Source organism: Macrobrachium nipponense, chromosome 10, assembly GCF_015104395.2.
Source record: "Macrobrachium nipponense isolate FS-2020 chromosome 10, ASM1510439v2, whole genome shotgun sequence".
NCBI classification, from domain to species: domain Eukaryota; kingdom Metazoa; phylum Arthropoda; class Malacostraca; order Decapoda; family Palaemonidae; genus Macrobrachium; species Macrobrachium nipponense.
Window position 1 is genome coordinate 79,359,547 of NC_087204.1, and position 12,770 is coordinate 79,372,316.

At 34.1% G+C, this 12,770-nt stretch overlaps 2 protein-coding genes across 5 annotated transcripts in view; one reads left to right on the forward strand and one right to left on the reverse strand.

Moving 5' to 3' along the window:
- The window catches only part of LOC135223720 (protein unc-50 homolog), a 107,453-nt gene that overhangs the window by 52,479 nt on the left and 42,204 nt on the right, over window positions 1-12,770 (forward strand). The gene's annotated exons all lie outside the window — the stretch shown is intronic.
- Window positions 1,726-12,304, reverse strand: LOC135223719 (beta-1,3-galactosyltransferase 5-like). 2 transcript variants are annotated; one of them, XM_064262464.1, is made up of 4 exons: window positions 12,285-12,304; window positions 9,173-9,362; window positions 5,774-5,969; window positions 1,726-5,507 (listed from the first exon to the last, which is right to left on the reverse strand). In XM_064262464.1, exons 2-4 carry the CDS (start codon window positions 9,316-9,318, stop codon window positions 4,689-4,691), a joined length of 1,161 nt encoding a protein of 386 aa, XP_064118534.1. In that variant the 5' UTR covers window positions 9,319-9,362; window positions 12,285-12,304; the 3' UTR covers window positions 1,726-4,688. The 2 variants fall into 2 exon arrangements, with proteins under 2 accessions (XP_064118534.1, XP_064118533.1); XM_064262463.1 differs by lacking the exon at window positions 12,285-12,304 and adding an exon at window positions 10,900-11,227.

The following is a 12,770-nucleotide window of genomic DNA, read 5'->3' on the forward strand; positions in this document are numbered from 1 at the left end:
AATGAATTAAGATAGTACAGGGAACACAGGTAATTATAGCAGATGGGTGTATTTTAAGTATCAGGGGGATTACATTGAATTCTTCACAGTATTTATTGTTTGTTGATACTTTTTGGCTTGATTCTGGAGGCGTTGAGATTTTCATAGGGTAGTCTGGTATGTCTCCCTCAAGTATGGGTGGTATGGCAGCATGCTTAGGTAAGGTGATAGATAGCCTTTCATGCTGTTTCCAGCTTTTCTTTCTCTCTCTCCCTTTTGGGTGTAGTGACATCAGTGCATCTCACATGGTTCACTGTAGGAATTACTTAAGGTTCTCTGAATGCTTTCATTTCATATGGTAAAAATAGGAAGAAATTCAGTAACGTGTACTGTGTTGATGCTTTTTCAATGTTGTCTGGGCCTCAAGAAGGCACAGGCATTTGTGAATTGATACTTGGTCTAGAAGATCTAAAATGAATGTAATACAAACTAAAAAAAATGTTTGTAACAGTAAAGTGAGAGCAGTTTAAATACTGCATCTTGAAGGGACTTTTACAGTAAGACAAATAATTTACTCCCATAACTAACAAATGCTCTTAACTTGCACTACTTTCAGTGAAACTTTACTCTATTTTTGATAGAATTTGCTAATAGAAATATTTTTGACATTTTGATTTATTTAACAGTCCAGTTATTTTATGGGTGTTTACATAGTATACTGTATATTATAGACATCATCTTTTATTCTTGTGTACATGTACATTTTTGCAAGATTTGTTAGTAATGTGGGTAGTTTTTCCTTTATTTAATTGCCCATAAAACATACTAAGTAGCATTTTGTCTTTACATCTCGGCCATCTGTAGGCACTATCTATTTTGAATTTTTCAATTGGAAACTGTAATTGTAAGGGGATATCTGAATTGATATCCCATAAATAACTGCAAGCAATTTGTTTTTTCTCCATCAAGTTTCTTGGTCTACCCTTTTGATTGTCTCATACAAATATATTTCAAGTTGCTATAATTTCAGTTACATATATTTATACTGTGAGCGAGTCAGGGCAGTTTCCTTATCCAGTAACCATGCCTTTATTTCTTAATTTAGTTATTTCTTTGTCATGTATGGTAGAAGAAAAATATTTCTGCCTTTCTCTGTTAGCCTATTACTTTCAGTAGGCCACTACTTTCTGCTTAGAAATCCTCTGATAATTAATTTCAATAACTTACTTTTTAATATGTATTGCATTTAAAATTTTGGAAGTGTTGTGATGCATCATAAGTCATGTAATTGTGACTGAGTAATTTGTACCCATTGAATAGAAATATTTAAGAATATATAGTTATTCAAGTATGACAGTGTTGATCTGTTAAAGTTGGACTAAGACTCTCTTCAATTATGGGAATTTTCTCATTTATGATTGATTGGCTTATGGGTATGAGTTGTATGCTTCTCACTTTGCACTAGGTTTTAACCAACACATAAAAGATTCAACATTGGCAAAAACTTATTTGTAATTTGTTCAATGGATTAAGCTCAGAGTAGAATATACTACAACTGGAAATAGATTTGCTTGGAGGAATTTTGCCACTATAAAATATACAACCTAAAATAGATTTGCTTGGAAGATTTTTGCCACTTTAATAGCTGAAAGTACAGTTGGTTGGCATTCATATTCACTGTTGCTTAAACTCCAGTTGTTAAATCATTGCTTCCATCAGTTTTTGATAAGGAAATGGTAGGACTTGAAATAAAACGTTACAGGTAGGTATATGTTTTTTTTTTATCTACCCAGTAATACTGGATTATGTAATATCATGACACTTTTTATTTTTAATATCACAGCAGTCAGCATGACACTTACACCACCTATCTTTCCTGTGCGTATAAATGCACTGCATCACTACATTATATAATACATGAGAAATATTTGGTAATGTGTCGAGATTTTTTAAATAAATCATTGGTCCATATTAATGTGAAAAAACTAAAATGGAATTCTTAGTACTTCGTGATCACAATAAGTAAGAATTTCTAAAATGAATATTATAGAAAAATATTGACATTTGGTAAACAAAACATTCTTGAGTATTTTAAGGTCTTCATTTAACCCTACAAAACATTATCCATTTTTTTTTTGCAAAGTAAAAATGTGGCATTTATAGATTTTAGGTTAGTTCTGATGTTTGTTCATGTGTTATCTCAAATATTTTAGGTGTTGTAACAAGTAGTATTTTCTAAGATAATCAGCCAGTGCAGCAAACAAACTCTTAACTAGGTAAGCCCTATTTTTAAGAAAATACTAAGATAGGGGATACCAATCACAATTTACATAGCGGCACACTGCAGGCAATGAAGAAGTTTGTTCACACCACCCCTGTAGCTCCAGTTGTGTGATTTACTTCCACTCACCCCCCCTTTTTTTTTTGTAGCTTTACCTCTACTTAAAGAAATGTTTTGGCTTGCCTGGGAATGTGATTTTTTCACACAGTTTAATAATAATACTGTAATTGGGTAAATAACCAGGAAAATATGGAAATTTTTAATTTTTACTGTTAATAATATATATTTCCACTTTTTGGTGCTTGACTAGGATACTGGTTTTTAAATTTAGGAGCAATTTCTGGTAAAATGATACAGCGAAGCTGCTCTTTCTTTGCTCTTAATGCTTTAATTTTATACTCGACAGAATTAAGTTCTTCACCCCCAAACACTACCTTCAAACCTAAGTAAAACTAAGAACTTCGTCCAGGCATCAGCTCATAAACATTATAAACAAACAAATAGCAACCCTTGAGTCCTGACGTGAATTGCATTTACAAGTGTCCCAATAAATTATGTTTTGGACTTGCTGAAGAACATTTGAATATCACATGGTTACCTTTCACTGGAAGTACAGTGGTGCTCAAATCTAATGCGACATGATTTTTTTTTGTATTGTCCACATTCTCAGACTCAACGTGACCTTGCCAAGTAGTGCTAAACTTTTTTTATTTGTAATGTCATACATGTCGAAAAGTTTGCTAATTCACAGCTAGCCCTATTTTCCTTATGGTTAAATAGATATGATCCCTTCTATGCATTGGCATAATTCGTAATGTGTGTGATTTGAACTGATTTAAAAAAATTTTTTTTACGCTGCTCAGTTTAAAGTGCGTTGTGATGAAGTTAACGGTGCCAGCAATGAAAACACGCTTAACATGCTCCTCGGACTGGTCATCATAACCATGTCTGCAGCATAATAACAGTAGACCTAATAAGCTCAACAGTCATAACAACAATTTCAAAGTAGGAATATGAATTAAAACAAGTTTTCTTTGAATGTTGAAGTTTTCGGCTGTGTTTAAGCTACCTGTATATTGCAAAATGTTTTATAGGCCTAAAAAATCTCAGCCTTCTGAGATATAATCGGTTACTGATGAATTTATTCGGAGAGATTATCTGTTCTTTTAGGAATACAATAGGAATGTAAATTATTATAACCACTTTTCATTGAATGTCGAAGTTTCAGGCTGTGTTTAAGCTGCCTGTATGTTGCAAAATGATTTATAGGCCTAGAAAAATAATCTAAGCCTTCCGAGATGTAATCTGTTACTAATATTTTTAATTGTAGAGATTACCTGTTCTTTGAGGAAAAGATGATGATGATTTTGGTTATATGTAGAAGAAGGCTATTAATCGAAATATCATAAGTATTAATATCAAGGTGTATGGATTACTTGTTTTTCAACTGGTTTAAAAATATTATTTTCTTAAAAGTCTTTCTGCTCCCTTTTGGTGTATATAATTAATTCTTTCATAAGGTAACTTGAAGTGCAAGAATGTGTATATAACTTCATTTGCTTTCTGGCCAGAAATTATTAATAGAGAGATGGGAATGTTAAGTGTAAAGTAAAGAAATCTAACACCTAAGGCTAAGAATAATATCTTGGCTTTGACAATAGAATAATTGCATAGGCAAATATTTGCTAGTATGCCATCATTTTTAAAATATTTAAGAAATATAACAAAAAATTATGTATGAAAATCCAAATATTCCTCTAACATATATAAAGTAAATTTTTTTCAAGATAATTTCATGATCGCTACTCATTGTAGACCTACTTATGTTACACCAGGTGGTGGTTGTTGCACCGACACTAATGATACATCACACATGCTCCCCTCACACGATATTGGTGGGAGCATTCTGCTTTTGTATATACATATTTGATATTTTTCAGCATTAAGGTGAAAAAGTAATCAAAAAGGTCTATTTCAAATTTTATGCTTGCTTTGGAAGCATTTTTCATGTTATGGCAATTTTTGTTTCTTTTTTTTATTAGACATTTAAACTGAGGTTTGATGACGACTTCGTTTGGTCAAATGCTTCAGTGATGAGTGAATGAAAGTTTTGAAAATGTTTCGTAAGAGTTTTTCTGAAATTTGGCTACATGTGACATTTTCTTAGTTTTGAAATATATGACAGATTTCACTCTTATGAAATATATTATGGCATTATTGTATGCTATAATTGCGTTTTTGCATTGAAATAGATAAATATGGAACATGCTAGGTTGCCAGTTAGTGAATTTTGAATGAAATCCTATGGAGTCATGTCGCATGAGATTTGAGCATCACTGTACACAGAAGTAATTCCAACGCTGTTAATGCAAAATGCACAATGTGAATGTATTTCCATTTGCTAGTAAGTGATAATGAAAATTACTTATTACGTAATTTTTGGAAAAAAGTGAGAGATTAGAGTATTAAAATAGTTAATGAATTGCACACCAAATGTATCACATTCCTCTTTATCTAAGTTATTAACAGATGTAGTTATTGACAATAGTTCTGATGGTGAAAGCCCATGTGCAGTTAGGAGGTCATGAAACAAACACAAAGTGTTCCACCTTGGTCTAAATCTACTCCAGCCCTCCACGTGACTTAGCTTTAGCTTTAGACCCTTGCTTCCCAGAAGTCCAGATATGTAAACATCTTCCAGAGGAATTATTGGTTCATGCTTACATGCATAAAGTAGGTGTTGTATAAGGTTAGAGCTCATAATATAAGCAGTACCAGAGAGGAATGGAGGAAGAATAGTTGCAGAATACACTTTGGGGTGCAAATACCACTTAGAGTTAGGGTTCCTATCAGCTTTCACATTTTCATATAAATATCCACCAAAGAAGTAAGATTCATATTCATGAGATTCTGAATTAATATAATAGTTAATTAAATTGTATGGCTTAACTTGAGAACAGTTGCTCAATTCATTATATTCAGTGGACCCCTTATTACTACCAGTAGTGCCTTGAGATACATCCATATTATTCCTAGCATGAGTGATGCAGGTAGTTAGGTTAGAAAGCTTATGGATGTTAAGATACATATCATCATCAATCTTAAGGAGGTACTTTGCATTTGAGCAAAATTTATTTGTCCATTGCAGAAGAGCCAGAGATTTAAATGTGAGATTATAATAAGAGTCAATGAATCTTGGATCTTGGAATATGTCCTGGAACTTTCTTGACTCTTCATTTACCTGTCCCTGGTAAAGAATGAAAACATTAAAACAAGGAAAAGGTCACGTTTAAAATCTAAGAACAAATGCTGTGGCAAACTCTGCCACCAAGTTAACAAACAAGGCCAGAAATGTATAAAACTGTTAATGCATAGTTGCGTTATTGAATTTAAAATGGGGGTGTGATAACATAGGATTGATGGAATTCATTGTATTGAAAAACTGCACCTTCAAGAGGTTACAGAATATCTCATATGTCATTTGCACACACAGATGTAGACACATTAACTAACCTGTAAAACAGCATTGTCAGTTGAACCCAAGAAAAATATAAGGTGGTATGTGGACGGTAAATTAGGTAACCAGCTGTCTCGAATTGCTGTACGGGCATCCAGATTACTGACAGCAGATGTTACAATCAGCAGAACCTCGACTGTGTTACTTTGACATGCATGTAGAACCTTTGGTTTCAAAACTGATCCATATTCTCTGAAAAGGAAATATAGTAGAAAATCAAATAAATCTCACATCTTCAGTTGCACAATGTAGCTCCCTTTAGGGAGGTAATGTCACAAGTACATCTTATGCAGTGCACTGTAGGCATGACTTCTTTGCAGCATCCCTTTGGCCCCTGTTTACAACCTCTTTCATTCCTTTTACTGTGCCTCCATTTGTATTACGTATTTCTTCCATTTTACTGTCCAGTTGGGTACTTTTCTAACCATGGACGATTAAGTAATTATTCTTTTCTGGTTTTCTATGCCTATTTTACAAGGAGGTTGGTCTATTATTCCTGTTTAGGGTGTGGCCCAACCTTTCTTTTTCTCATTCCCATTTAGGATAGGCTAGAAATGAGTACAGTAATACCTTGAGATACGAGCTTAAATAGTTTATTAACCAAGCTCATAAGTCAAGTCTACTCGTATGTCAAACAAATTTCTCCCACTTAAAATAATTGAAATGGATTGAATCTGTTCCAGCCCTGAGAAACATCTCCAAACCATCCTAAATTATGAAAAAAAAAAAAAACATATTTTTGATTAAGAAACACACATGTATACTTTACCAATCCTTAACAAAATAGATGAAAGGTGTTATTTAGTACTGTACTCTTACCTTGGAGGCAGACGAGTGCGGCTAACGGAGGTGAATGACAGAGGACGAGGGAGAGAGGAAGGGATGTAGGCACTGTAGACACATAAACTAAAACTGCACTTTCTTAACACAATGTAAATTAAAAGTGCATTTCTTTACTTCAAATAAAAATAAAACTGCTCTTTCCTTACTTGAAATGAAACCCCCCAAAAAATTAATTGTAAAAAAAAAAAAAAATGGACTTGCTTCTTCAAGTTGGCGTAAATAATATGCCCCTTTTCGTATATTACAGTCACTGCCACTGTAACTCCTGCCAGCTCTTCTATTTCACCCACACCAGCAGAAGCTTCTCCATTTCTTCATGGATATTTGTCCTTAATTGGGACAGAATTGTAGATCCTTTCGATGGTGTTGAACTTTTGTTGGCATCCTTTTGTTTAAGGATGGTACAAATTGTAGATGTACTGCGGTCATGCAGCCTTGCCAGTTCAATCACTTGTACACCATGCTCATGTTTTTCTATTACTTTTTGCTTTACTTCTATCGACATCATTCTTTTCTTCTCACCACTGTCCTTTATAATCACTTTCTTTAACCCCATGATGGAACACAAAAAAGTTCAGTAAAAAAATGCAAAAATGACGCAAAAAAACGAGTACAGCGCACAATGCCCGACTTGATTCTGCGGGTAACCATGAGAATGAACGAGATGTTGGTCATGCTGATGCTGGACCCGTGCGCACCGACTAGCGGCAGCCTCCCGAAACACTCGTATCTCGGAATTTCGCTTGTATCTCAGACAAAAACATGGACTGAGTTGCAGCTTGCATCTCAAAAAATTCATATGTTTGGCTGCTCATATCTCAAGGTATTACTGTATTTATAATACTTTTTCATTCAGCCTTAAAATATTGAAAATACTAGAGGCACTTTCAGCAAATTTATTTTATTTTTGGCTAAAGCTTATATTATGATGTTTAAAATGGTCATCTCATTTACTGGCAATACTCTAGTAAACAGGTAACTATTTTGCATATTATGAGAAAAATAGAACACACTTAGTATCAGCTGTTTTGCATCTTATGGAAAAAATACACACTATAAGTATTAGCTGTTTTGCATATTAGAAAAATAAATACACTATTATTACATTGAGATAAATCTAGTCAAAATATCAAAAGCTTTCATCTAATTGTACTGCTGAAATTAGGTTTCATCGTAAATGGATTGGCTTATAGGCCTAGATATTTTGTCAGTACGTATAGTACATACCATACAGTGTCAGAACTACTGGGGGTGCAGGAGGTGCAATGCACCAAGGCCCATTGTGATTGGGGCCCATTTAGCCCCATCATAATGTCTTAGGAGATTGATTTGGTAATATATTTGTAAATATGTTGAGGTAATGGAAATAACAAAAATATAAATGACAATCATAGTAATGGTTTTTATTCTTATCTGTATTACATAGAGTATAATCATTATCACAACTATTATTAGGTATTGTTAGTAGTAGTAGTAGTAGTAGTACCACTACTAATAATAACAACAACAATAATGATAATGATGGTACTATAGTATAGATAAGAATAAGTTATGATGTTAATAATAATACGTACTAATAGCAATCATAAAACCTTAAAGATGACGATAATGATCATGGTGACAACATGACTTCTAATAATATTTAAGTAAGTTTTTGGCATTTTCACATGTACACACACACACACACACACACACACACACACACACACACACAGTGGACACCCCGTATTCACGTTCTCCGGATTTGCAGACTCACACATTCACGGATTTCTCAGGAACATTCATTTGCGGAAAATTCGCCTATTTGCGGTATATTTGTCTATGAGATACCCACAAATTCCTGTTTTTTTTTTTTTTTTTTTTTTTTTTTTTTTTTTTTTTTTTTTTTTTTTTTTTTTTCATTATACAATGCACTTTTTGTGATAAAACTATTTAAAAAACCAGGTATGAAAATTTTTTGTGGTTTTTTCTTGAGTTTTAACTAACATAATACGAGGTTTTAATCATTTTTATAGGGGTTCCAACTATTCGCGGGTTCTAACTATTCACAGGGGCGTCTGGTACGCATCCCCCGCAAATACGGGGGACCACTGTATATATATCTATATATGTATGTGTATATATATATACCAACTATTCGCGGGTTCTAACTATTCACAGGGGCGACTGGTACGCATCCCCCGCAAATACGGGGGACCACTGTATATAGTGTATCTATCTATATCTATATATATATTATATATATAGATAATATATATATATATATAATAAAATCTATATATATGTTAAACAATAATTTTAAGATGAATTCATATATACAGGTATATACACACCCATAAATCATATAAATGTGTGTTTTTATTTATTTATGAGCATTAGTTACTGGTAAATCAAGTAATGGCAATTAATTGTATACTTTTCATGATAACAGGCCCACTCAAATAATTTGCACCAGGGCCCATAATTACCTAGTTCCACCACTGGTACCATAGACAATTTTCTTTGCATAAATTATTATTACTATGTATACGTATAGCTGGATATATTCTTACCTTGCTAAGAATTCTGATGCATTTGTGTTATATTCATTGGGCAGGCTTCCCTCTTGAGGAAAGAACGCATGAATTAATCCAGTCACCACCAAAACTGCTATCACCCCTCCTACAAACAAGTGTCCCTTACGACCCCACCTCATCATATGGTGTCTTTGGTGTTCAGTCTCATTTTAAATTGTTCACTTGTCTGAGGGAGGGAAGAATATGTAATTCATTTAATTTACAGGAGTCTTATTATGCAATATCATATTACGTAACCTGTAAAGATAAATATCTGAGAAGGTTTCTATACATCACCCTTAATTCCATACATTAATTAATATATGTACTTTATTCCCTTGAAAAGTTATGCGATGTAGACTGAAGTGGCCATTAATTACAAAGTTCACATCAAATCTTAGCAATTTTATGAAAAATTATATCAGTAGTTAGCAAATCAAACAAGAAAAGAAATAATTCTTCAAAAGTTGACACATTCCAAAAACCAGGATAGTTAGCTCAAGTGCTTGTGGATATAGGAAGTTAGGATGAAAAGAAAAAAAAATGTTAGGATATAAAAAAAAGCAATAAGCGTCGGGTTAATAAAATCAAGATAATGTTAATTACAGGACTAGTGAAATAGTTAGGCAGTTGTAAGGAAAAAGAAAATCATGGAGCAGCTCACAATTAGATAAATAAGGTATTTAAGGACTGAGTGAAAAGATAGAATATATAACTATAGAGGCCATACAAGTAAGCACAAATGTTCTAGATTACAGATTGGCTGGCTGATATCAGCAAAATCTATGTGATCTCATTATCATAGTGAGGATGGTTCATTTCACTTTGGGGAACTGTGAAGCGTGGGTGTTGAATGCTAATAAAGTTGAAAATATTGAAGCTGTTGAGGAATCGTTCTTAATATATATGTTTAATAACAGCTGAAAGCCTTAAGAAATGTGGAGATAGGAATTATTAAAAAAGGTATTGCTGGTGAAAGGATTGGATCCAGAAAGATGAGGGGGGAAATCAATGTTGGATGGATGTTTCAGTGAATTTTTAGATATGGTTTTAAATGTTACAGGTAAACTTGCATTTTAATGCTCATTTTATTTCTGCTGAGGTTTCATTCTTAAGTGTACAGTTTGAAAAAAGCCATATGGAATCTGTTTTCTCTTATAGCTGCCGTCTGCTAAAAAGTGAAATGGTATATTGTTGTGAAACATTGATGTATGCTATTTAGTAAGCTTATAACAACAGGTAATAAGATGTCTGTGGTGAACTTCATCCCATAAGATTTACTAAAATTTGGAAGGCTATCACCTGTTTTATTATACCGCATGATTTAGGGAAATTAGCAACTAGCCCCCCCCCCGATTTTTACCAAGGCGCGACTCCAGTTGCCAAAAACCAGTATAGTAAACGATCGTAACGCCAATGATCCCGAAGAAAATTGAGCGCAACAGCCGCCGAAAAACCATAAATCCATATCTTAGGCAAAGGATCTGGGAAAGATATGGTGATCTGGGGCAAAGGATTTGGGGACGATATAGTGATCTGTCCAAGCTGCCGCCGCTCACTCATCGTACACAGACCGTAATGCTAAATGGGACTGGGTTAGTAAATATGATATGATCTACCAAACCTCACCCAAGTGACTAATAATTAGCAAGAAACTCTCATTTGACCCGGTAGTGTACACATCAAAGAGTTAAGTAGATTTGTTATATAATTGAATTCCTTACCTGATTTACATCCCTCCTTTGATTACTTTGTCGAGTTTCTGCGCCGCAAGATGTGTTTACATTCAAGTTTTGGTAGCAGACGATAATCAGTAGGGAAAATTTTTCCTTAACCCTACCATTGTGGTATGTCACTTCCGAGGATTAACTCTAGTTTTACCAGAGGACATTATACAATTAGCGTCTGTCTTTAACAAAACGTCAAAAGTATGAACACATCGGCGATAGCTCACGCGAAATCCACTCGTTAATGAAATTGCTCTTCCATTTTCCCCTACTAGGCTCCAAGTTCAATGCCGAGGGCCCGAGGTTAGGATTCTCGGGTGCGGCCTTGCCAGACATACGAGGTTGTAAATGATTGTGTGTGTGTGTGTGTGTGTGTGTGTGTGTGTGTGTGTGTATGAACATGGCAATTGTAATCATATTTTACTTACTTCAAAGGGTTTGTATTTCTGCGAAAATTCGTGTGTGTGGGTTGGTGTGTGTAATACATGAATAAGATATTTGTATAAGTAAGACCTCGAGAGAGAGAGAGAGAGAGAGAGAGAGAGAGAGGGGGGGGGGGAATATAATAATAGTAATGTATACACAAATGCTAGAGGGCAATAAAACACAGGAAGATAAAAGATAAGCTGATAAACACGATGTTATACATCGGTGTCCAAACCAAATCTGAGAGAGAGAGAGAGAGAGAGAGAGAGAGAGAGAGAGAGAGATTGGCGACGTAAGCAGGTATTTAGCGATGTTGATTTGGAAACAATTTTTGTATACCCTGAAAGTTGTTTACTCACTTTACTAACGAATCTTTAACTGTAAATTATCCGGTCTACATTTGAAAAGAGCAACTACATCTTGCTCTTTTCAAATGAAGACCGGATACACAAATCGTCTAAATTATTTAAACTTCACATTCCCTATACTTTTTGAGCTGAGGAATTTATTTCAAAATATTCACAAAACCGTTTTGGACTAGGTTTGGAAGTCTGCAAAAATGAAGGTTGAAATTCTGAATTGCATCTGAGCTGGTTTGCATTATGAGTATCTTGTTTCATTCCGTAAAAGAAAAAAATTAAAAATCTTGGCGAAGTTGTCGTATGCTGACATAAGCCAGTTTAATCCAAACCAGGTACCGTAGTCAAACCTTATATCACCATTCGCAACCTTGCAATAAAATATTCTAACCACGTTACAGAAGTGAATAACCCAGTCAACACAAGTGTTTGGCAATTTTTGTTCCTACTTCCACGTCAGCGCGTCGGTGACTTCTATTTTTCTGTTTTTTACGTTATAAACGTATGGAACCTTATTAACTGTTTACGTTTAAAAGAGATTATGAACTTAGAGACTTCAGTTACAGCTGCGTATAAGGAAGCAGCGTTGACACTTACACGTTGAGTGTTGAAGTTGTTGGTGATTTGTGTTGAAGTTGGTGAACCACCTGCATGCCGATTGCCGATATACGTAGCTACATTCAGTCATTTGGTCTTACCTGAATGATGTACTTGTTTAGTGGAGAAAAATCTCGAAATCTTTATACCTTATATTTGGTAACTGGTTGTCAGCCCTATCCCTCACTTTCAATTTTTTGTGGAAATGTCTGGGATATTTATGATGCTCTAAATTTCATTGTATAGACCCCTGAAAATAATATTACTGTTTATTAACATGTGCACAATCGATCACGAGCTTTATTTTAAAGCTTATATATGTTACATGTTGATATTTACATTTTTTTACCGTTCTAATTATTTTATGACAATGATTTGTCTCAGTTTATATGTATATATAAATTGCTGATTGTATTTACGACATTCTTGTCCAGTTTAATAATGCATTCGTTTTTCTTCATTACTTTGGGCATCCTGTTTTCAAGA